The sequence below is a fragment of the Aspergillus puulaauensis genome, chromosome 6, assembly GCF_016861865.1.
Source record: "Aspergillus puulaauensis MK2 DNA, chromosome 6, nearly complete sequence".
Classification (NCBI taxonomy): Eukaryota; Fungi; Ascomycota; class Eurotiomycetes; order Eurotiales; family Aspergillaceae; genus Aspergillus; species Aspergillus puulaauensis.
This window is the reverse complement of record NC_054862.1, coordinates 1312761-1337223: the sequence shown is the minus strand read 5'-3', so window position 1 is coordinate 1337223 and position 24463 is coordinate 1312761. Positions and strand designations below refer to the sequence as shown.

General features: G+C 47.6%; 8 protein-coding genes across 8 annotated transcripts; 5 read left to right on the top strand and 3 right to left on the bottom strand.

Moving 5' to 3' along the window:
• Positions 1-466: 466 nt before the first annotated feature.
• APUU_60542A (rRNA-processing protein UTP21) lies at positions 467-3820 on the top strand (the record flags this gene model as incomplete). The annotated part of the gene is made up of 5 exons (XM_041693794.1): positions 467-595; positions 658-2142; positions 2198-2452; positions 2517-3155; positions 3236-3820. 5 exons carry the CDS (start codon positions 467-469, stop codon positions 3818-3820), a joined length of 3093 nt encoding a protein of 1030 aa, XP_041559688.1.
• An 88-nt stretch (positions 3821-3908) lies between these two features.
• On the bottom strand, positions 3909-5883 carry APUU_60541S (uncharacterized protein; the record flags this gene model as incomplete). Its single annotated transcript, XM_041693793.1, has 2 exons — positions 3909-5559; positions 5615-5883. 2 exons carry the CDS (start codon positions 5881-5883, stop codon positions 3909-3911), a joined length of 1920 nt encoding a protein of 639 aa, XP_041559687.1.
• Positions 5884-6318: 435 nt separating this feature from the next.
• Positions 6319-7445, bottom strand: APUU_60540S (uncharacterized protein; the record flags this gene model as incomplete). The annotated part of the gene is made up of 4 exons (XM_041693792.1): positions 6319-6531; positions 6596-6748; positions 6811-7017; positions 7071-7445. 4 exons carry the CDS (start codon positions 7443-7445, stop codon positions 6319-6321), a joined length of 948 nt encoding a protein of 315 aa, XP_041559686.1.
• A 464-nt stretch (positions 7446-7909) lies between these two features.
• Positions 7910-11073, top strand: APL5 (putative AP-3 complex subunit delta; the record flags this gene model as incomplete). The annotated part of the gene is made up of 6 exons (XM_041693790.1): positions 7910-7911; positions 7966-8084; positions 8160-8356; positions 8410-8793; positions 8841-9069; positions 9119-11073. Coding segments are annotated over 6 exons (2886 nt in total).
• A 2711-nt stretch (positions 11074-13784) lies between these two features.
• On the top strand, positions 13785-15804 carry APUU_60538A (uncharacterized protein; the record flags this gene model as incomplete). Its single annotated transcript, XM_041693789.1, has 4 exons — positions 13785-13789; positions 13841-15254; positions 15324-15591; positions 15656-15804. The coding sequence occupies 4 exons, from the start codon at positions 13785-13787 to the stop codon at positions 15802-15804; spliced, it is 1836 nt and encodes a 611-aa protein (XP_041559684.1).
• A 689-nt stretch (positions 15805-16493) lies between these two features.
• On the bottom strand, positions 16494-20188 carry INP52 (SacI domain and endonuclease/exonuclease/phosphatase family protein; the record flags this gene model as incomplete). Its single annotated transcript, XM_041693788.1, has 7 exons — positions 16494-16942; positions 17020-17348; positions 17401-17510; positions 17570-17869; positions 17922-19560; positions 19620-19806; positions 19858-20188. The coding sequence occupies 7 exons, from the start codon at positions 20186-20188 to the stop codon at positions 16494-16496; spliced, it is 3345 nt and encodes a 1114-aa protein (XP_041559683.1).
• Positions 20189-21141: 953 nt separating this feature from the next.
• Positions 21142-22197, top strand: pxr1 (telomerase inhibitor/ribosome biogenesis protein PXR1; the record flags this gene model as incomplete). The annotated part of the gene is made up of 3 exons (XM_041693787.1): positions 21142-21164; positions 21225-22122; positions 22177-22197. 3 exons carry the CDS (start codon positions 21142-21144, stop codon positions 22195-22197), a joined length of 942 nt encoding a protein of 313 aa, XP_041559682.1.
• Positions 22198-22853: 656 nt separating this feature from the next.
• DGA1_2 (diacylglycerol acyltransferase type 2A) lies at positions 22854-24226 on the top strand (the record flags this gene model as incomplete). The annotated part of the gene is made up of 2 exons (XM_041693786.1): positions 22854-23116; positions 23200-24226. The coding sequence occupies 2 exons, from the start codon at positions 22854-22856 to the stop codon at positions 24224-24226; spliced, it is 1290 nt and encodes a 429-aa protein (XP_041559681.1).
• Between the last annotated feature and the right edge of the window lie 237 nt (positions 24227-24463).

The window sequence follows — 24463 nt, the reverse complement described above, 5'->3', positions numbered from 1 at the left end:
ACGCATAACCATATATTGTGTTGCCGGTTCTCCTAGTTCTATTGAATACAGATATACCCTCTACCAACCACGTATCACGTCTCTATAATCCTTAGAGAGCCGCTATATTAGTATTGCGGCCCCATAATATGACTTGGTTCGAACGAAAAGCTTGTATTGGCTTGTATTGGAAGTTGAACTAAGGATGATCTTCCTCTGGCCTCCCTCCGCGGGAAGTTATGCATAGGTAACTAAGACCTTTGCCTTGCTTAGCGTGACACAGTAGGTGAACCTTAGCGGTCATTCTTTCAACAGAATCCGTCGTGACACGTGACCCCGCAGGTTTCCGACAGGGTCAGTTAACCAATCCTTGGGTAAAACAGATCTGTGATTGTGATTAGTCATATAACTCATTGTAGTTAATCTTGAAAAACTTCCAACCAACATCCAGATTTGCTAACAGGTGTGATCACACCCACTTAAAAAAATGCCCTTAAGTGATAATAGCAATGTCACCTTCTCAATGCCGCCTGCAAAGAGACAGAAAACAGACACTGACAGTACTGCTCGCAGAGCTACACAAGATACTGGGTCTAGAATTTTTTCACCATTTCGGGTAAGTTTTGCAGTTTTTCTCCAAACATGCTCTCGAAACTATAGCCGACTGATTATGACCAGACGCTTGGATTGGTTTCGCCCACCCCTGTCCCTTTTACGTACGCTAGACTTGGAAAAGTTACTTTTCAAATAACAACCTCCGTCGGCCGCTGTCTACACACCTATGACCTACGTCAAGGGCTCAAGCTAGTGTTTATCAGTCGCCCGCAAACTCCGCGAGATATTACCGCCACATTCGCATGGCAAGATAAAGTATTCGCAGCCTGGGGGGATGCGGTGCCAGGAGCTCTTAGCGGCATCTGGGTTTTCAAACGCGGAAAGAAAATTGCATCTCTGGAAACCCTGGCTGACCTTACTGAACCCATTGAACATCTGGTCGTTTTCGGCTCGTGGATTGTCGGATGCTGTGGAAACTCGATCACAGTCTGGAAAAATGGAACCTATGAGTATTACACGTCGCTTACCCTTACACGCTCCGGCGGGACCTCCAGCCGACCCGCCTATGCGACTCGAATATGCAATGTGCCAACTTATCTTAATAAAGTTTTCATTGGAAAATCCGACGGAGCAGTTGATATCTGGAATTTAAAGACCGGTAAACTTATCCATAGCATTCTTCCAGCCTTCCCCAACGCGGGGCTAGTTACCGTGCTTCGACCAAGCCCCGTGCTTTCAGTCATCGCAATCGCCTACGAAAGCGGAGCAATCGCGATACAAAATGTGGAAACTGGTCAAATTATTTTTTCATTCCAACCACAGACGTCTCATACGCGAGCCATAACGTGTATCGCCTTTCGGAGCGATGGTGCTGGTGCGGGGGAAGACGGTCGTCAGGCTGGGGCGATGGCAACCTCGTGTGTGGGCAGTGGAGATATCACGCTATGGGACTTGAACCGCGGTGGCCGTGTAACGGGTGTCCTTCGCGAAGCTCACAAAGCCCCTGGAGACAGCGCGGGCTCGGGCATAAACCATATGGAGTTCCTAGATGCCCAACCAGTAATCGTCTCCACGGGAAAGGATAATTCACTTCGAACATGGATTATCGACGAGTCTCCATTTTCCCCGATTCCGAGGCCTCTACACTCCAGGCGAGGCCATTCGGATGTCATAACTACCGTCTCGTTTCTACCAACATCCTCCGACGGCTCAGAATCTGCAGCCAAATGGCTACTGAGCGCAGGCAAAGATAGCAGCTTGTGGGGATTCAGCCTACGAAAAGACAGTCAAAGCGCCGAGGTATCTCAAGGTTCTGTGGATCAAAGGGCTAGAAAAAGGGGCCAATCTTTGTCAAACCAGCCGAATTTTAGGGCACCTGAAATTACTTGTATTGCATGTTCCCTTAATCGGGACGGTGGAATAGGTGTCACGGCCTCAGGCCCTATTTGGTCGAACCCAACAGCTACCGACACGACGTCGTCAAATCGGACTGGATGGGAGAGTATAATAACAGGTCACCGTGGAGACAAGTATGCTAGGACCTGGTTTTGGGGTAAGAAGAAGGCTGGACGCTGGGTATTTGAGACTGATGATGGGACTGATGTCAAGGTGAGGCAATCTGACCATACAACCTAAGCTTCATTCTAATTTGTAATCATGACAGAGCGTCGCTATATCTCAGTGTGGTACCTTTGCTGTGATTGGATCTGCAGGAGGTTCCATCAGCCTGTTCAATATGCAGTCTGGGCAACATCGGCAAAGCTACCCTCGAAAAGTTAAGAATAAATTAGCTAATGAAGGCGCCGGTCCGGGGCGCCAATCGAACATCTCCGCAATGCATACAAAAGCTGTCACCGGCCTAGCAATTGATAGCCTGAATCGGACAATTGTCAGTTGTGATCTAGACGGCAAGGCCAAGGTAGGATTTCCCCAAATAGCCTTAATTTATATTTGTTGCTGATTATGTGTCCACGCTGCTCCAGTTTTGGGATTTTAAGTCTGGTTCGCTCATTAACGAGCTTGACTGGTATCCGATGACGGCGATTACAGCTCTACGATATAGCAACACAAGCGATTTGGTTGCATTTAGCTGCGATGATCTTTCAATACGCGTCGTTGACATGGAAACAAAGAAGGTCGTCCGTGAACTCTGGGGATGCGCAGGACAGATAAATGACTTGACCTTCTCTAGTGATGGGCGGTGGATAATTGCTGCTTCTATGGATTCCATTGTTCGGGTGTGGGACTTACCGACTGGCCATCTCATCGACCTTTTTCGCGTAACCAGTACGTGCACCTCTCTGACCATGTCTCCCACCGGAGACTTGTTAGCCACGGCGCATGCAAATGGTGTAGGAATCGGCCTCTGGTCGAACAAAAACTTGTTCACGCCAGTTTCCACAAGGAATCTTCAGATGGATAATCTGTCGGATACTGATCTCCCTGCCTCATCGGGCGAGGGAGGGGTCGGGATCATTGAAGCAGCCTTCAAGAAAGATTGCGAAGAAACCAGTCGCGACAGCCCGATCTTATCTACGGAGCAGCTCACTCAAGAGATGTTAACGCTTAGCGTTGTCCCCAGAAATAAGTGGCAGACGTTGGTTCACATGGATTTGATCAAGGTATCCGTTGCCTTTTCCCCTGTTGCCCACTCCAGGTCTACCTGAAGTTTGCTCGAATTTCACGTCTAACAATTCCATAGGAGCGGAATATGCCCAAGGAACCGCCGAAAGCGCCCGAAAGAGCCCCGTTCTTTTTCCCTACGTCCTCAACTACCGGTTCAATTGATAACAACGCCAATGCACAATTACCAGGGGATCTAACACCAGCGGAGCTTTCACGCATTGCCAGAGTGCAGCTTTCCAAAAGCACAATTCAGAGCTCTCGGCTGGCATCAATTTTGCAAGAAGGTTATCTGTCTGGGAACTTTGACTCCTTCTTTTCCGAGCTGAAATCATTGACCCCAGCGAAACTCGAAGTGGAAATTAGGTCTTTAAATCCTCAAGTAAAAGGAGACCAGTCTGAACTGTCGGTCTTCATTCTGGCGTTGTCTGACCGCCTCGCATCCAAGAGAGATTTTGAGCTCGTCAATGCCTGGATGGCAGTGTTCTTAAGGATACATTCTGATGTTGTCGCAGCCTGCTCCGAGTCGAGTGTGAGTACTGGGAATACGCTGAGAAGCGCCCTTGGTGTTTGGAGTCGGATCCAAAGAACAGAGATTCAGCGCCTGGCGGGTCTTGTAAGCTACTGCCGAGGCGTTGTTGGTTTCCTCAGGTCCACTCGGTAGACAAGGTCGTTTGTGTTTAAATGCTGTTGTGTTCTACGAAGGTCCCTAGAGGGCGTTTATGTCAGTGAACTCAATAAGCCATGCGCTTTCATTGCTCCTGTAATAATTCATATAAGTTGGACATAGTTTTGGGTGAATGCACAGGCCTACTGATATCATTTTGGTTTGCCATTGCAATGTTTGCAACAGATGGAGAAGTTTGAGGCTTGTCTTTCAACGCCCCATTCCCGTTGTCTGAGCATTCCAGCTGGGTCTTTTGCGGTCTTTGCGCCAGGTACCCAAGCACATCTGACAGTTGTGTAGCTGTAATATCAGCGCTACACATTGCCGTGCGTTGGTGGGCGGGATCCATTATGATATGTAATGGTGGAAGGCCCTTCAAGATAGCCTTTAATCCCACCGCCACTATAGCCATAGAATTTGAGACTTCGAGAACCTGCTTTAAAACCCGTAAGGAATATAAAACGGAATTTATCTGTGCTGATAGGTGGATATCTGCCCATCCGAGACGTTTGCCCATGTATCCAACTCTAAGAAACTGCTTCAGTTTCTCAAAATCTCCTTCATCGACGCCAGAATCTGGGCCGTAGACATCACAGACAGCAAATAGTGTCCAGAAATATAGAGACCCACTGTCTTTTCTGAGGCTGGTCCGCAAATCCTGCAGACGGGCCTGGAAGGATTTTATTTGAGCTGAAATCCACATTTCGTCCTGAAGTTGTATTTTTTCCTCCGCGATGCGCTGACCGCGCCGAGTAAATTCAACTACGCAGCGATGCCTTTCACTAATGGGTCGAGAGAGGTTTAATATTGAATATGCCACGTTTCGATATTCGCGGCCTTTGGCCCACGCGCATCGTTTTGTATGGTCCTCGCACATGGTCGCGAGGTAAACGTATGGACAATCCCTACCCGCATATTCACCTCGCAATTCATACTGCCATAGCAATTCCGAGACCCTGGTATCGTAAAACCCAATTGATTGTTTGGTAGCTCGTGCTTGCACGCAACAGTGGTCGGTTTGATATTCGTCGACAAACTCCCAATAATTAGACAGCTCCGCCATAGAAGTCGCGTTTTTGGACCGCCGCAATAACTCTCCTAAACCAATGCCTGGCTGGACTTTTAGTTCGTATGCAAGCGGGAGCAGGCTGGAGACTCCCAGCTGCTGGGTTGCTATGGAAGGGCGCAGAATCGCGGCTCTTATCTGAGACACCAATGGCTTGGAGGACTCCCACCTACTGAGTTCCACTGAATCCAGAAAAGCGACTGAGCCACGTTTTCCAAGGTCGTAGAGAACAAGGTCCGAATCATTCGTGAGTATGCAGCAACCCATGATCTTTGCCGCATAGGCACAGCAGGCATCAGCTTCCCCTGGTACCATGGTCGTGAGATCTGCCCAGGGAAAGCTTTCATGATCATCAAATAATTGCAGTGGTAAGGTGTTTTTGGTGGCTCCCGTGATATTTGCCCCATTCCAGCGACATTTCAGGTCTTCGAACACCGCCGAAACCATAAAAGGATTGGCGGGAATATCATTGTACATAGCGGGCGTTGGTCGGCTGCGCAAAACATTTTCTAGTTTGACGGTTCGTTTATACCCGGGGGATATAATCGGTTCAAAGCCATTCTTGGTCTCGGCACAAAATACCTCGAGTTTTCTTCTTTGGTTTTCAAGTCGGCTAATGCGGGTTACATGCTTCCGTGCGGGCAGGGCTCCGTCGAAATATATATTCTCACTGAAAGAGTTAGTTCGGGATGTATCCAGGACCCACGGTATTTAGATGGGTGTACATCTTAACGCCAAGCATTTTCAAATGCGCCAAATATAACACAACCCCCCGACTTACTTCATCGCAGGTCGGCAGAGCATCAAACCTACTGGGACCAACGACTGAGAACCATGACAGCAACCGCGCGTAAACATTGTAGACTAGGCTAGGCCCGTCAATCACAACGGAACTTATGCATTCAAGACTCCCATCGTCGCGATCCGGGGCCCCCTGAAAGAGAACGGGTTGACAGAATGATAATAAGTGTTGTTTGAGTCGCGGAATTCCCATTGTGGGCGAAATACCTAGGCTTTGAAGAGGGGGAAAGAAAACTTTTACCTCGAGACCGCGGCACGACCTTTGGAAGTTTAGTCTACTCTCTACGCATAGAGTGGGTCCGGGCCGCCTTCGTGGGCATTCACATCATTCGCCTCACCCGCCCCTCCACAGCGCCTCATACTCTGTATGTACAGGCACTTTCACGAGGGGGCTTGACTAAGTCTATGTTTCTCTCCGGCATTCCTAGATATTGTAGTGGCGACAAACAATAGAAAGACAACCATCACCACCTGCATGTTACTCTAGCTGTCTGACGAAACAGAATACACAGAGCGTCTATTAAGAGGGGGAATTAATTTACCGATGTGTTTTGATACCTTAGCTGAATAACACTCGAGGCCAATGACCGGGAGCGGGGGTATTGTATTCAAATAGGAAGAATATTTCTCATTCAGAAGAACCGCTGAGAAGACATTTGACAGCTGCAAGCTCATGATCTTCGTATTCCCGAAGACGCGGCTCAAGTGAACACTGCGTTGTAAGAATGTTCTTGAGCCTTTGCGTTGCTAAATCATGAAGGCGCCGCAAGGATTCTCTCCCCAGTGGAGGATCCTTCGATATTGTTTCTGGGACTTTATCGACCGAGAGACGAGCTGTGGCCTATGAATCGCATTAGCTTAGTTTGCAATGGAGCGATTGATAAGCCGTGGACGTGGATCCCCACCAGTGCCAAGCCATAGAATCCCCGTAGGTAGCCATCGCAGAGCTCAACACTTCTGCAGAAATGGCGGATAGATGAATGTAGCTGTCGGCACATGGCCTCGTCCTCCAATGAGCCGGCGTATATGTAAAGGATTTCACCCAGGCGGGCGTGAACCTGTATCCGGCGTCAGCAACCCTCAAAAAACCTCAAAAAACTTCAATTGTATCATAACGCACATTCCATGCATGGGGCACTCCTAACAGCGCCTCCTCAAGGCTGAATATCGCTTGTGGACACATTCCCTGCGAGTGATATAACTCCGCAAGCTCACACCAAGCTTCGGCATCTGTTGGCGTGGCACCGAGCAGTTGTATTAAGCTGGAAATGGCCTCTGTAGGCCGAGACAAGGACCTAAGTAGGGTAATCCGACGTTTCAAAATTGGCTACCCGGTAGGATCAGTACTATCGGGTTTCAATTAGGATAATATCCACAAACCATGTTGACGGGGTTCTGCGAAAGAATGTCATCGTATTTTTTCAGACATCTCTCTAAACTCAATTTGTCCTCCGCGATCGCTTCATCATATATGCTGCGCAGTGCCATTATCCTTTCATTGGATGGTCCAAAGCGGTGGGTTAGGCGCTCGAGGCATAACAGCGCGCTCTTGTCATCAGCAGATTGAAGGCATGAGAAGAAGAGCTTCTCCAAAGAATCGAAATCATTCGAGCCATCATTGTCCAAAATAGTATACCACCGAGATAGTAAGCCTCCTGTGCCTTCCTGGCCTAGAATAGCAGGAGCTTGCTGTGAACGATGGAGAGCGGTCTTAAGTCTCGAGCCATGACCGGCATTGGGCTGGAGAACAACCATTGGGATTTATTAGGTGATGTTGATACGTATGGTCCCGATGGAAGAATTAAGTAAGCTATCATGTGGCAGAGGACGGATAACAATGAATTATAGTGAAGTTCGCACCAGCAAAGCGTGTTGGATATGAAAACAAGTAACCGTTAGTCGTACTACAACTCCGTAGTCCGGACTGCTACGTCCCGTGACCTAAGGCCCGCTGAGTCCGCACCAAGTAAAGTACTCCACCGTAGACTCCGCAAAACATCCGAATATACGAAGACCAGCACAACAAGAAATGAGTTATAAAACTTCGTACATCCAGTCCGATCTGCGTGAGATCGAACTCACACCCAATTCACATTAAGGGTTTCCTGGTGGCTATCGCTCTCAGGAATCAAACGCACCTTACGCAGCTTTCGCACGTTTGATGCAAGTTAGAGGATTGAGAGGGGTCGTCACCTGGCCACCAGAGGCTTTGGAGCAAAATGTCGGTTACATCCCTGTTAACTATAGATTTTCTTTTGAGTCTAACTGCTTTTAGGTTCGAGAAATCGTTATATGACCTGATAAAAGGTCTGAGAAATCACAAGGGTGCCGAGGAAGATTATATACAAAGCAGCCTTAGAGAATGTAGGGCTGAAATTCGGACTCAAGACATGGGTACGCTGGCCACCGGCAAAATATCCCAGTAATTTTATTTTATACCCCCTCCCATTTGCTGAAATTCATCTCCAGATAAAAAAGCCACGGCTCTTTTGAAATTAGCCTATTTAGAAATGTTCGGATATGATATGTCTTGGGCATCGTTTCATGTTTTAGAGGTCATGTCATCACCCAAATTTCTCCAGAAAAGAGCCGGATATCTCGGGGCCCTGCAAAGCTTCAGGCCAGAAACTGAAGTTCTCATGCTTGCAACGAATCTGCTCAAAAAGGTTGGCAAGAGGTCCTTGTCTGTTATTTGTATCCACTGACGATGTGTTCCCAGGACATGACATGCCCAAATTTACAGATAATTTCTCTTCCTCTAATAACCCTCCCAAATATCATAACTGCGTCTCTTGCTATGTCTTTGCTCCCCGATGTGTTGTCCAGAATTTCTCACACGAATGCTTCAATTCGAAAGAAGGCAGTGGTATGCCTCTACCGACTTGCATTGGTTTATCCCGAAGCTTTAAGGCTAGCATGGCCCAGATTAAAGGAGCGTCTGATGGATGATCAAGAGGATAGCAGTGTCACCACAGCCGTGCTTAATGTCGTTTGCGAGCTAGGGTGGCGAAGACCTCACGATTTCCTTCCACTTGCCCCAAGATTCTTTGAATTACTAGTGGATGGAGGTAACAATTGGATGGCAATCAAGATCATAAAGCTTGTGGGTTTTCTTATGTCACGACTTGCCTTCTGTGCTAACTCAATCAGTTTGCAACATTAACCCCGTTAGAGCCGCGATTGGTCCGAAAGCTTATTCGTCCGCTTATGAACATAATCCAGACAACCTCGGCCATGTCATTACTTTATGAGTGTATCAACGGCATAATACAAGGTGGTATTCTGGATGGCGAAGGAGCGCTTGAGGAAAAGCACGAGATCGCAAATGTTTGTGTCTCAAAGCTACGAGGCATGGTTGTTACAGATTTTGACCCGAACCGTACGTCCTTCCGTGTTCCGATATAAGTGCGTGGTTAACATATCACTAGTTAAATATGTAGCATTGCTTGCATTTAGTAGGATTGTGGTCTCGTACCCCCATTTGGTTCTGACACACCAGGATGTTATAATGGATTGTTTGGAGGATGCAGATATTTCAATTCGCCTTCAAGCTCTCGAGCTAGCGGCTCGAATGGTTACCAAGGAAACACTCGAATTTGTGGTCGGGCGGCTCATTGGACAACTTGAGGAACCTCATTATACACCAGCCAGCGGAGATGGCTTGGATCGTGAAGACGTCACCGAATTGGGAGACCATGTCGGGCGAAACGAACAGCGGAAATGCAAACCCCATCTTCCCGTTCCCGACGACTATCGCGTCGAGGTTCTGCATAGGATTCTAGACATTTGTTCACATGACAACTATTCAAAGTTAGCGGACTTTGAATGGTACGTCAGTGTATTAATCCAACTAGTGAAACACCTTCCTACAAATGCTGAAGGGCGTACTGCGTATCAGAGGCTTGAAAATCACTACAGCGACGATGCGGCAAGCCGAATCGGGTTGGAAGTGCGGAATATTGCCGTTCGTGTTAGGAATGTGCGGATGGAAGCCACTAGAGCCGCCGAATCTCTGCTTCTCATTGACAATAGGCAATCAGTATCTGTGAGTGCGTCTAATGCTATTCATGGTGTACTGGGTCCTCTGGCTTGGGTGGTTGGGGAATATGCCGAGTATCTTTCGTCCCCAGGCAAGACACTCCAGTCGCTCATCGACATATCTACTATATCGCTATCTGGAGGAGCTCTTCCCCTCTTTGTTCAAGCAGTTCCAAAAGTCCTCGCTCGCATCATCCGTGACTACGGGGATTCATGGAGCGTGGCACAGAAAAGCGAAGTCTCGCTTTTTCTAGCACGAATCGTTGAGTTTCTTGAATTGTTGGCAGATCATCCCGATTTGGACGTACAGGAAAGGGCCATCGAATTCTTAGAGATTATGCGGCTGGCTGCAGACGTGATGCAAACCGGCGGCATCCAGCAGGCGCATGTGCCATACCTATTGTCTTCAGTCATCCCAAGTCTGTTTTATGGACTCGAGCTTAACCCGGTCGCGCCGAATGCCCAGAAAAAGGTTCCTCTGCCGGACCAGCTCTGTTTGACAGTGCCGTTCAATAGCAGCGTTCGTAGGTTGTTCGATGACAACCAAGCTGGCGCATACACGCAACCCAATGACTTTTACCATGACCGAAAGACGCAGACCCCAAGCGACCTACAAAACGAAATTGGTACAAACATCGCACACCAGGGTTCAGAAGTTGGCCCCGAGCAGGCTGCCATGAATTTGCGGCAGAAAGTAGAATGGAAGCAACGCAATAGAGATGACCCATTCTACATTGGCGCTGATCAGCAGAATAATGCCGCAACACCACTCGAGCCGGCGTCAAGTACCTTGGATAGCGATGGTTTGGATATCGACTCTATCCCAATAGTTGATCTCAAGATAAGCAAGCTTGAGAGTGCCCCAACATTCATGGGCGCGACACCATATGACAGCCCGCACAACTTACCTGCACAACCCAAGAAATACGAAGTTATTCCAGATGAGGTAATCGGGGCTGAGGAAACAGGTCCTTCTTCCTCCCACGACGAGCCTGTTAAGTCGAAAAGAGGTTTACTGCAAGTCGATTCTAGTGGGCTTAAGCACTTTACTCTTGGGGGGGATGCTGGCTCCGATATTGGCGGCATGCCCGGTAAGAATGAGGATGATGTAGAGATGGCCACAGCAATGAAGGAAATCGAGAAAGCTCGGCTGGAAATGCAACGGGCGTCTGAGCGTGTGTACCTCGAAGGTACACCCTCCGAAGGGACACTCGTGAAGAAACGAAGAAAGCAAAAAAAATCCAGTCATGGTAGGGTTCGGAGAGCTGATTTATCGGAGAGGGACGGCCAACCGTCTTCGACGCAGGAGAAGGCAAGACAAAGAGATAATACCCCAAGAGAATAAACGTCCAAGGCAGACTGGATTAATTAGTTTTATTTGTGAGACGAATATACAGAAGGCTGTCGTGTTCAATGAATACCATTTTCTTTCTCACCCCGAAGATTATACCCGACTCGCATAGCTATAACCTAGCTTTATCGAAGCCAGAATAATTTGAATGATTGTTTGCGATATAGAGTGGCTTCTGTGAGTGATGTAACTGAATTTATGAATAGCGTGAAAAAGTTTGTCTGATGGGACACTTTGTCATTTGACGGGCCTCTTTTAAGAAGCGTTGGGAGGACTTCATGCCAACAGTCGATTAAAGAACGAGATAGTTGTAGACCACAGTTCAGGAACAACCCTTAATAATTCAAAGACGAGACCACCACAGACAACGAAGGCGAGAAGAGCTATTAAAGTTTTAGATATAGAAACAAGCCGTTCTGCTGTTTTGAAACATACCGACCCAGCCCGTTGACAGCGAGGGCTTTGGACTGTGCCTAGTTGTAGTGGTTTTCGGCTTTCCGCGTTTTGAAGCTTCATGTTTCGCAAATTTCTCATTTGCCCTCCTTTGTTGTGGTGTTTGAGCCTACATGTGGTAAGCGTTGTCACTGTTAATGGCCAGGGGAGCCGTGGGATTAGGTACCATCGAGCTGGCGATTCTTGGAATCAACGTGGTAAAGGTCAAAAACGTGTTCGGATAAGCCAACCCTTGAAATGTATTATAAGGTGGCGTAGAGTACAAGTGTTGTTAAAGAGCAAGTGTCGGACTGTGGTTAGTTACTTGCGAAGAGCCGGAAAGGCCACGTTGGAGGAGAAATTGCTTCCGCGACGTCGTTTGATACAGGGGTAAGGTAATAGTCTCGGAACTTGTTTGTTTCACATATCGTTGATAAAGGCCAAAATGTTAAAATGTTATGACTAGCGAGCCAACGTTAGATGATTCCCCCTCTCCCTTTAGATAGGAGGTTATGCTTCCTAGGTCTTCTTGATATCTACAATCGCATCGTTTCATCAACTTCAGGTCCTCCGCTGCCTATCATCCTTGACCGCCGTGGATTTCGGAAGCTATTGCCCCAGCTAAATGACGTAACACCAGGTACCAAAACTGGTAACTGTTGATCGTGTCAGATACGTAAATATTTGCAAGTAGAACCTATTCGACGAGTCGGACTGACAGAGTAATTCCATACATAGGAGATTCGAGTATTGCGAGAGCTATACTCTGAAGTATAATTTGTCGAATGAACCCTCAAGGTTGGGGGAATACTGCAGTCAACCCTAAGCATGACGTAACGATACGCCTGAAGCGACTGAGCGAGACCAGTGAAACAACATACTAATAAGTACCTAGGACATTTTGGCTCTGTATGGTGTATATTGCGAATCTAGCATTTGGAGATCCAGAACTCATCGACCAGCATCCTCATTGACAAAACAGCTTTGATGGACGGTCAACATGCTGCAAAGTATTCTCCCAGATTTGACTTAAATGCGGCCCCCTAAGTTGCCGACCCTCCCCGGACGATGTGCCGCGTGAAGTTACTGGACTCGGGGCTCAGTCCTCAAGCTGTACTCCAAGAACAAGAGTGCATATGGCCTGTCGTTTCACGTGACCATTTGGAGGCGTGGAAACTGGGAGAAGAATACGTACAGCAAAATAAGCGTCCAACCTAATGGTGCTCATGCTAACCCGGTACTTAACTACTTAACCACATTCCTGACACTACCTATACATCATGTTTTGCCTCTTTAGATGTTAGGACCAGATGCCTATAGAGAGAAGCGTAACGAGTAAAAGCATTGACGGGCAAACATTGTGGCCAAAAGGAGTCCACATAGGCAGCTTCTCTTGAACAATTTGATTGAAAAAATGGCCTACTGGCCTAGCCAATGGAAGAGATTTATTTAATACTAGGCAGGCGAAGAATTGGAGGCTGTTGTGGACTTGTGATCATACACCCAGAATTGGTAGTCTTACATTCCGGCCCGGGGAAGGCCTCCACAGCGATTATTGATTGGGCATTGGGCAGCAGATTTCGGTACCTCAAGCTTCGTACCAGGGTTCCTCTTCATTCTCAACCCTGTCTTTCTACGCAATAAGAGGGCCCAAAAAAGGCACATAAGAAAGTTGGAGGAAGGAAATAAGGCAAAAAACATAGGTTGACCATTCAGCCCAACCAAAAGTTTCACAGCATACGCTGGTAGGGAATTTTGCTCCTGGTAAGCCATGCCCGAACTCTTTTCCTGGGCCCAAGGGTGAATCATCAGGCCGTCAACTACCTGATATATCCCCCTCCCTACTATTTACTGCCCGCCATCGCCGTCCTGTCTTGCCCCCTCGCCCCTCTACCACTTCTCCAGGAAGCCTGAGTTTCTCGTGACCTACTGTTGCTTTTCCTTTCTGCAACTTCACCTAAATCATCATTCCAAATTGCCCCGTTTTAAACTTCATATTCAAGAACTCGACTCTAATTCCGTGGGAGTGCAGGCCTCGAGCAGATACAGCTTCAATTATAATCTTAACGCCGAAGACAAAGCATTTGTGACGTATATGCTCGAGCATCCTCGTTTTGTTCGACTTGTTTCCAGCAGAAGGATAGCCGCTGCACCAAAACTTAATCGACGTTTTACAACCGAGACCCAGTCTCGATCTTCAACCACAACTTCCATCCAAAACCATCACTCGACAGGCGTACAGTCAGGGACCTGAAATTATTTAGGTAATATCAATGACGTGCGTCACGAAGTATCTCATCAGCATCGCTTGATACTCACGACCAAGCAGGTTCAACATCACAATTGGTCCAAGTCCGCACGACTCGGACGACTCCGCCTTCACCGACGAAGAAGATTCATCGGGAGTGCAGGTCTCGCCACCTTCCGAACCTGAAAGCCATGGGTATCACGATCCATACGATGAATGGACGAACCTGCCCTATCCAGATGAATTGAAGCCATCTGACTCAGCCTCTCGAAATCGAACATCTTATCGTACCAGGACTCGCAACCCAATCCATCCGCCTTCCACATCAACAAGCCGCCGACGGTCAACGAGGCGTCAGATTGTCCCAGAACGAGAGTCCTTCCGTCGCCGACCCCGCCGTCATCCTTCGCCAGAATCACCGGAAAGTATGGATTCGGCTGAGGAGTATGGGGACCCGTATCGGCGCAGATCCCAAGAACGATACTGGCCACCTGTCGCTCAAGGCTCGGCTTATGCACACAGCTCATCCCCAGGTCCATCATACGTTTATCCACACGGTACAGTACCACACACTCCATACATACCGCCAACAGGCCAACATACACCTTCGGACCAATTGGTTCGAGTCGGTGCTCACAGCCAGGTTGGGCCGCCAAATCAGCCAAATCAATATGGTCATCCGTTTTACGGATACAGTCCTCATTTGCAACAACCTCATGGCCCACCTGTCTCTCAATTCTATATGCACGATCACCATCCCGGAAACCATGGACATGCGCTTACCACAAGCTCTCATCGAAGTGATGGGCACAATCCACCTCAGCATCCTTTTCAACCCTCCGGTCCTTCTCACGGTGCTCCGCCATATGGTGGATCTCAGATGAATCATGATCTGGTTCCATATGGCGCAGGAGGATTTTACCCTTTCCGTGAGCCGTATGCCATGGTTCCTGGGATGATGTCGCCCTATTTCAACCCTTATGCTCGTGCGACATCTCCTCCAAGTCAAAGTGGATCCGCTGGAGCACCGGTTTCCCCAGACCCAGCGCCCGCGCCACCACCTGTAGATCCTGTTAAGGACGAGGCGATTGCCAGACTCGAGAAATTGATTTTGGATGAGAGAACCGAGCGAGAAGCCCGGGATGCGCGTGAAGCAGCCCGTCAGGCTGCCGCCGAAGCGGAGGCAGCTGCGGAGGCTGAGAAGAAGAAACGTGCTGCACATGAGAAAAAACTCGTCGAGGAAGCTGCCGCACGCGCTAAGGCCGAGGCAGAGCAGAAAGCCGCTGATGAAGCAGCACAGGCAAAGAAGGAGGCAGAAGAAGCTGCGACGAAGGCCGCCGACGAAGCTACGGAAAAGGCCACAGCTGACGTGCAAGATAAAATTGCAGCTGCAGTGGCTGCTAATAAGCCTCCGGATAAGAAACAACCCATTAAATTCAAGGATGCTCTTGGCAGAAAGTTCAGTTTTCCGTTTGATTTATGTTGCACTTGGAAGGTAGGCATACTTGCTTTCTTAACTTATAAAAATAACCTGGCCATATATCTAATCTATATTCGAACCAAGGGAATGGAGGAGCTTATAAAGCAAGCTTTTCTTCACATTGAGGTGATAGGGCCTCATGTCGCAGAGGGACACTATGACTTGATTGGCCCCAATGGCGACATCATACTCCCGCAAGTCTGGGAGACCGTCCTTGAGCCCGATTGGAGCATTACTATGCATATGTGGCCGATACCAGAGAAGCCAAAGGAAGAACCAGGCACTCCTGTAGATGGCGGCCCTCCTGCACCGCCAGCCGAAGCCGCAGCCGCTGATGCGCCGAAGAAGCCAGGTATGTTTTTTTTCAAAATTTGCCGTTCCCTTAGTTACTTCATGAGACATGAACTAATGTTTAGGTCCTAAAAAACCGCGACCAAAGCCTGGCGACCCTAGCCCATTTGCCATGTGGATGGTTGGAGGCCCCAACCGTTTCAAGAAGCAGGCTTTAAAAGTGGGAAAAAAGCCTAAAGCAGCTGATTACGCCGTAATGGGCCATGCTGTCTGATAGGGTTCAAGGTTCTAGTCGTAGCCTTAGCCCTGAAGCTGCGCATCTAGCCAGTTGTTTCCTTGGAAGGTTAGCTGATGGATGCAATTTCTGGGCATCCTTTCCCAGAATCTACGGCGGCTGATTTGAGCCCCCCGGCCAAGCGATCTTCAAACCGCTCCTTCCAAGGAATTCTTACAGCGGCCAGATTTTGGAACTTTCCCTTACCGGCTTGCTTTAGATGGGTATGGCTTTTCCTCTCGTTCGAACGGGATTGGTTTCTCATGCCCTGCTGTGGTGGATGTTGGTATGTTGTGGTTGTCATTATTTTATTTCATATCTTTCTCAGAAAGTATGACGAAATTTTTTTTTGCATTGGAGTTGGAGAGATATTCTGAAGATTTAACTGTGTAACCAAGATGTGTCATGACCTGCTGATATACCCATAGATCGTTGGAAGCGTCGTCCTTTTGCAAAGTACACTCGTGTATATATATGTTGTTTTTCACATTATTTGTGTTTCTCAATCGGAGTTTGACCTAAATGCGCTAGATCAACATTATTCTTTTCCTTTCTTTATTTCTTATTGGGTGTTCTAAAGACCTGTAGCCCAGCTGGACTATTATGCCAACCTGATTTAGTTCCATGTGAATCACCATACATTTATGAATTGATATAAGCCAGCGTAATATCATCTAATCATACCAAAATTACTGAGGAACCAGGGGTTTCCAACTGATTTCCTCGCTAACATTATCGTCAAGTAGCCCACTCGTCAACGATGACCGGCGGGACTGTCTTGTGGTAGGGCCTGAAAGAGTAGCATCCCCATTTTGGGACCGGCTATGGATAGTTGAATTTTGGTCTGAACCGAGTGAATTGGGCTTCGGTGGCACCGGCGGTGCCTTTTTATGCACATTCCCTTTTGCCCCCAGCGCGTTATGTGGTTTGTTTTGATATGCCACTGGGGCTGTTAAACTTCTGGGTGGAACCGGGGGCTTCATCGGGATAATACCACGAGCATCCATATATTGCATCTGACTCGCGGCAATAGGAGCCCAATCAGGGCTCCCTTTGGGGGAAAACGGGTTAGAGGCCCGGTAGGTATTCAATGCATGATCTCTGCTGGGAGGATGTATAGATGATTTCACCGGGGTACCTGAGGGAATCAGCAGTTGGAACTTAAATAGAGTGCAACCAAATTGTTGAAATGGTGCACTAAGATAAGGGACCTACCATTATCTAACCACCATTTACGATGATCTGAACTAGGGGGTGGAAGCCCGGTAGCAATTGGTTCAAGGGAGATAGTATCCCCATTGCTTGTATGCACCGGCTGCGGTTGGGTTTCGAGGACCTGAGGGTTACTCCGCCGTTGAGCGTGGAGTGCGTGTCTTAAACTTTCTTTTCGAGCCTCATCGACGACATTGATCGTGCATGCAAAGCTAGCCCACACCGGGCGGTGGTCGGAAAGGAGCATGTTTGAAACATTGTAATTGAGCTGTCGAAGGTCGGAACCTTTCCATAGGATCCTGTCGCACCACGCGGGGATGCGCGCTTTCTCCCTAAAAACGCAATCATTTAGGTGGGTTCCCCGAATAGTGTGCGTATACTCACGAAGTGTCGTAAGTGACTCTGCCAACGTCATACTTGTATGTTGGGGGGAACGTGACGGGACCCTCATTATAGAATTGAAATGCCCTCCCTGCCAGCATTTGTAGGTTTAGCTATACCGAGCGGTTAGCTCGTGTACACATTCCAGAGTAACAAAAATTGCGTCAGTCACCTGGTCATTGTCATAAAGCCGCTGATAATTGGCCTGCTGCACCAAGTCCCTAACAGCCTGATTAGGAAGACCAATTCGATAATTAAAATCCCCTAACCATATTATGGCATCATGTTCCTCAATAGATCGATTCCTCTGGAAGCGGAGTCCTCGACAAATGGTTGTATAGTCGTTATTTCGCTCGTCATAATTTGCAAAGCCAGCCGCCAGATGAGCTGTTACGAAACAAAGCCTAGTATTAGAATATTCAAACCGAATAGCACAACCCCCTTTGTTGCCAGCAATGCCGGAGAGCCCAGTCTGCGTAAACGGAATTAATGAGAAGTACAACAGAAGAGTAAGTCCAGCCTACCTTCTTTACATTGCCTTCGACGTTCTTTATATCCTTGAGGATGTCCTCTCGGACGTATATTATCAAGGCCGCCCCAACGAGTTGGCCTGATCGCAAAAGAACGTATTTCGGTGTCCTTCTTGCAGTTGCGCGTGTGTTCAAACAATCTCCGACAGCAAACTCCCAGGACTTGCGGGTTGTAGGGTCTGTTGACATTATTTGCTGAGGACTCAATACAACAATCTCTTGAAACCCAACAGCAAAAATGGTCGGATCTGTGTCCTGATCATTGGCTTGAGGGAACAACCAAGGGCTCAAGTCTGTATCAGGCCCTTGGGCACGACCGTTTATATTGAAAGTTCCAGTCCAGATGTTAGCCGATTTTCTGGAAGTAAATTCCGCCGCCCTTCGATCAAGCTCGCTGGAGATCAAATCGTTAATTGGGTCGTAAAGGTGCACAGGCATTTGTTCTGGTAGGCGACCTAACAATAGGTCTATCGTCCTTTGCCTAGCTTTGTCAGAAAAATTATTGATATACAGCCTTGTGGCAGTTTTACGGGCATCGGCTAGAGCGCCTGCGAGTGACATCTTTCCGTGTCGCGTATATGAGCTTTTGAGAGCACCGGTACCGGCGTAAATTTTGGATAAGGCATCTCCGTTATCAGCCCATATTGTTGAGTGTCGAAGTTGAACTTCAGAGCTCAGCACACCGTTTCCCTGTAGCAAAAACAATTCAAGAGCTAATGAGCTAATAATGGTCTGCACAATATTTGTCCGATCAAGACAATCTAGGCAGTTAGTCCGGAAAATACCATCCTGTTGCAGGACGACGGAAGTGTTCCCGGGACCACTCCTATTCACCTCAGAGGGCCGACCTTTCTCAGAAAGAAAATACCCAAAACCATTGAGGGAATGCAGGAGCTCATGTTTAATTTCGCCTCCGGCTCCATATCCCAAAGGGCCCCGAGCCTCCGCATGAAAATCAAACTCTGTTGTCCGCAATAGCGCATGATCTGGTGGCTTATTGAAATCTACCTTTGAATCAACGAGATTCTTCCTTATATGTTCCCTAAATCTCGTAGAAAGTTCAACCTCACCCGGTTTCAGTTCGCTGAGGAGATTGACCACATGAACTGCGCCATATTCCAGTTCGAGAGATTCGATATGTTTATTAAAGGCATGCTGAGAAGCTTCAACAGATCGAGTGACTTCAATCTTTTGTTGCCCCGGTAGAAACCCCGTAGCCTGCTCCCAGAAAATCGGCACAGAGCCGCGGACCTGAACATAAGAGTAGGCAATTCTCGGAGGTACCCAGAGGATCGTTTCAGTTTCAACAAAATTCGCAACGTTGCCATCATCATCAATGCCACGAGCATTGAATCGAGTTCCCGCACGTAGAGAAGACAGGCGGGAAATCAGAGTGAGCATGGATGGTAAATTTGTTTTTTGCACCGAAGATAGCACATTAACGGTAGCAGGTATAGCAAGCGTTCCGCAGAACCCTCGAATGACACAAGTGAGAATCTGAGAGGAATCTAGAAGTTGCTTCTCGTGGGGCGATAAGTGAGATCTGAAAACTAGCAGTGGTTGAATCATGTATGCGTTCCACAACACATCTTTGTCAAGGGAATCGATATCAAAAGCCGTCGATTTGTCTGAACTAATAGTGTGTCAGCATTATATTCAAACCATGGTCTTCTTATGGAGCCACCACCATACCGGTCTTGTAGCCGATCTGTAAGGTTGAAGTCAAGGCTGTAGTAGAAACTCCCGTCATTCAAGAGCTTTTTGAGACCTAGGAAAGGGTCTTCTGTCATTCCCGCGTTCGGGTTGGAATCTTCAGCGGCAATTGAAGAGTCTTTGTCGTGATAGAGACCAGATTCATATTCCGAGCGATTCAAACAATCTTCTTTTGTTAGACAAAACGAAAAACAATTTAACATAACAGGCGCCTTACAGAAATCTACATCCTCAATCCTTAAGACAGTCTCACCAGGCCTGACAGTAGCAGCCTTGGAAGAACGCGTTATGACGCACACAAAGACATCCTGGCCTATTGTAACAAGCCCAAGGATACCATAACCGGACCCTAGAGTCCGGTAGCCCGTAAAGTCTATGGATGATAGGTTGGCAAATTCAACTAGACAACGTTGGGTGTCACCATTGTCTGGCAAAACATTGCCCACCGATTCTCCCAAGCTATGTTGGAAGATCAGCGCGTCCTCAGATGTGACCACAAGAAGGGTGCGAACGGGGTGATCCCGAGACAAGACTCGAATACTAGGCATTGTCGACTGTGAGACGGAGAATGGCCTTGGTCATAGCATGCAGTGACAAAGGCAATTATTGCTGTAGTGGCGCCAATGCTCCTTCGTGATGCACTAAGTCGACAAATTAAATTGTAGATCGGAGAAGACCAAGATATGGAACGACTGTATAGATACACAATCACAATGGAATAGAGGCCAAGGCTTCGGATATCTTGACATATGTTTAACTAGCTAGCACCAGTGACTGCTAAAATGATGGAACGCACAGCTGAACATCTCGGTAAATCGGGGTGCTCGAATACCAATTGATAAAACAGGTTGGAGCCCTAAGCCTTCGCTGGCGTCTATACAAAGAGATATAGGACTATCAAGGCATTCCGCGTTCCTCGGAAATGAGAGGTGGGAGGATGGAGAAGTCGGACTGTCGAGACACTTGAGCGAAGTGGTATAGTAGGAGCCGATAAAAACGAATTCAGGCGCAAGGTGGACTACTGCCAGCAGCATGAACTTGTTTATAATGACTGTGCAGTGCGATGCGAAGCCCACGAAGCCAATCCCGAAGATTTGATCCACCTATCGAATTGCGAGAGTCTATACCATTATTCGGCGGAGTGACCGTGGTGTAGTCGGAGGGTCTCCGTAGCCAAGCTGGAAGAGACTACGAAGTATGGTGTAGGTACGCAGTCTGTCAAGAGGAGCCGTCTATGGCTCCATTATTAGCACGTGACCAGAAATCTCGGGCCCTGAATTGTTACAGAAGGCGGTGAATAAGTGGACCCTAAGTCCTCTCAGCCTTTTTTTTTCTTCGGCCGGGGATGATTGAAGATTCTAGATATTAGAACAATTTACTTTCCGGGGACGAACAGTTTCAGAAAATCTGTCAGCAGCTTCCTTTTGTTCTTCTCTTCACAGTTCGTTTTTTTTTTTTTTTTCTTGTTCGAGTTCACCAGCTTTGAGACTATATCTTACAAATGGGTTTGGCTGCGCCCCGCAAGTAAGTCATCCTCCAGCGACAAAAACTCCATGATCAATTACTGACGAAAATGTGGCATAGGAAAACCAAGATTTCTCATGATCCCAATAATACGAATTGGACTCGGTCAACAAGTGGCTTCGGGCACAAGATTCTCAGTTCGCAAGGATGGACCCCGGGGAGTTTCTTAGGAGCCCGCAATGCAGCACATGCCGATATGTTTACCGCTGCGAGTGCGTCGCATATCAGAGTTATTGTGAAAGATGATACACTTGGTCTCGGAGCGCGATCGAAACGTGATCCGCTAGACGAACCTACTGGTCTCGATGCATTCAAAGGACTTCTCGGACGATTAAACGGAAAATCAGATACTGAATTGCAAGCTGATCAGAGAAAGCGCGACGATGTAAAACTGGCTCGGTATGCTGCCACTAAGTGGCAAGCTGTTCGGTTTATAAGTGGTGGATTATTGGCACAGGAAAAGGATAACGAGTCCTCTTCTATTTCCAAGGAGACCCAAAATTCTCCAGCGGACGTACAGGCAGAGGAGCGAAAAGAAACGATCTCTACTAGCGGCGATCACGTCAATGAGCGTGTGGATAACAAAACGCCGACTATTGCTCATTCCGAAGATTCGAAGTCACGAGAGCGAAAATATAAGAATAATAAAGACAGAAAAAGTGCGAAGGAGAAGAAGAAGGAGAAGAGAGAGAAGAGAGAGAAGAAAGATAAAAGCGAGAAGAAAGAAAAGAAGGAAAGGAAAAGGAAGCGTGCAGACATCCAGGAAGGCACTGATAGCTCCTCATCCCGAGAGCAGTCGTTCGAAATTGATGTATCCACAAGCAAGGAGCAAGCTCAGCCATCATCAGATGCTGGTTCTTCTGTGAAAGAGCGCCGTCCGCTTGGAAGACATATGATCAGAGGCCGCCATATTGCGCAAAAGAGGAAAGCTTTAATGGACGAAAAGTCCTTGAACGAGGTATGTTTTGTGCATGTCATCATGGACAGCTCATCTGGATGCTAACCAGGATAGATATTCATGGTAAAATCGTAAATAATTTTTGTATCATCTCACTGTATACCCCGATTGGTTCGCTAGTACTATTGCCGCTGCCATATCATTTTTTTCTATAGACCATAGGTAAGATTAAGCGCAGAGGAACGCTGGAGGCTACGTCTGGACACTTAACTACATGCCCGCAATAAACAATAATTTTACTGGGAATGCATACTACCAAATATCAGGATAATCATTTGAGAGTAGAACAGCATGATTCAATACTTCATGGGCTCCATTTGCGCGGCCTCGCATTCGTTGCTTGGCGGGGTTCTGCAGACGCAAATAACTTCCATAAAAGCTAGTATACATGGCCGTGCCATAATGACATAAAAAAAAAATTTAAACCGCGAAAGTATTAGGCGTCCTCCGTTGAGAGCTGAAGGTCGGAAACCTGAACCCTAAGTGCGGATAGCTATGAAAATTAAAAAGGTCCGGCGTAAATCACCCGTGACGCGCCGAGGAAGTTGACAGTATGACGATGACGACATACCTAGGTAGCTGCCACACCTAAGAGGTCAACTGTCCGCTCAGCATTCCCACGCACCTGCTCCAAGACCGGACCGTAGAGCGCGCCATCATTGATCAAACATCTTATTTCCTAGGCGTACCCTATTCGAGTTCAGTCCACCCCTTCCGTCCCGAGCTTAACCATGGAGACTGCGTCGCTCGACAAGGAGAATGCGGTGCAACAGTCTATTGCGAAGACGAATTCCGCGGGGTATCACTCTGACTATCCGAGCCCAGGGAAGACAACTTCGGGAAGCCAGGAACAGGAGAACGGTTTGTCCGGAAAGGGGGGTGGTAATGTCGTGAATGGACTACGGAAAACCCCAGATCTTCTTGTACGCGGTTCGACCCAGGGTGTTAAAACAGACGCCTCCAGGCAACCCTCCAAGGGCTATGAAAAATATGGGTACGTGCAAGAGCAACATCTCAATGGCCTTCGTTTACATTTAACTTGGTTGTCTCCTTGGAATTGCTGACAATTGAGACCAGTATTCATTGGGCGCCTCTGAACATCCGCCTCGAACGGCGATTACAAACACTGGTTGTCCTATGCCATACCTTGACGATTGCTATATGCCTTGGGGTGTTCTTTTTCACTTGTGCTATTCCTTTATCGTGGCCTCTTCTGGTACCGTATCTGATATACATCTCGTTATTCTCAACTGCGTCGACTTCGGGCTCATTGAAGTATCGGAGTGGTTTGCTGCGATCGCTCCCCATCTGGTCGCTCTACGCCTCATATTTTCCGGCCCGTTTACATCGTTCAGAACCTTTGCTACCGACAAGGAAGTATATATTCGGTTATCACCCGCATGGAATAATTTCCCTTGGTGCATTTGCAGCATTTTGCACCGAGTCGCTGGGCTTCTCTAAACTTTTCCCCGGCATAACCAACACTCTACTCACATTGGATTCCAACTTTCGAATTCCATTCTACCGGGAATATGCTCTTTCGATGGGCCTCGCTAGTGTCTCGCGTGAATCATGTGAAAATATCCTCACTAGAGGTGGAGTAGATGGCGAAGGGATGGGACGTGCTATTACAATCGTCATAGGTGGTGCACGGGAATCCCTCAACGCATCCCCAGGCTCATTACGTCTTGTCCTGAAGCGACGCAAAGGATTTATAAAATTAGCGATTCGGACTGGTGCAGATCTCGTACCCGTGTTGGCGTTCGGGGAAAACGATTTATATGAACAAGTCCGCTCCGATAGTCATCCCCTCATCCACAAGTTTCAAATGATGGTGAAGCAGACACTTGGGTTCACTATCCCCTTGTTTCATGCTCGGGGGGTCTTCAACTACGATGTTGGCTTAATGCCGTACCGGCGCCCCTTGAATATTGTCGTTGGTCGTCCTATCCATGTAATACAGCAGCAAGATAGGAACAAAATCGACGATGACTACATCGATCGGCTCCACACAGAGTATGTGAGAGAACTTGAAAGGTTGTGGAATGAATCGAGAGATGTTTATGCCAAAGACAGGGTCGCTGATATTGAGATTGTCGCCTAAAAGACCATGTTTCAGATTCTAGATGAACCTTTCTTGTCTGATAGTTTCACATAAATGCGCAAATATTATTGTCTGCTTATAAAATCAATTTACGTGCCGTGGGCACTGGACCATGATGATATCTTCGCACCATTATTTGCTATGTAATATTGAATTGCTGGTGGCATGTAGACCAGTACATATATACATTATTAGGACATTTATACCCTGGGCTTATTATCTGCTACAGTATAAAAA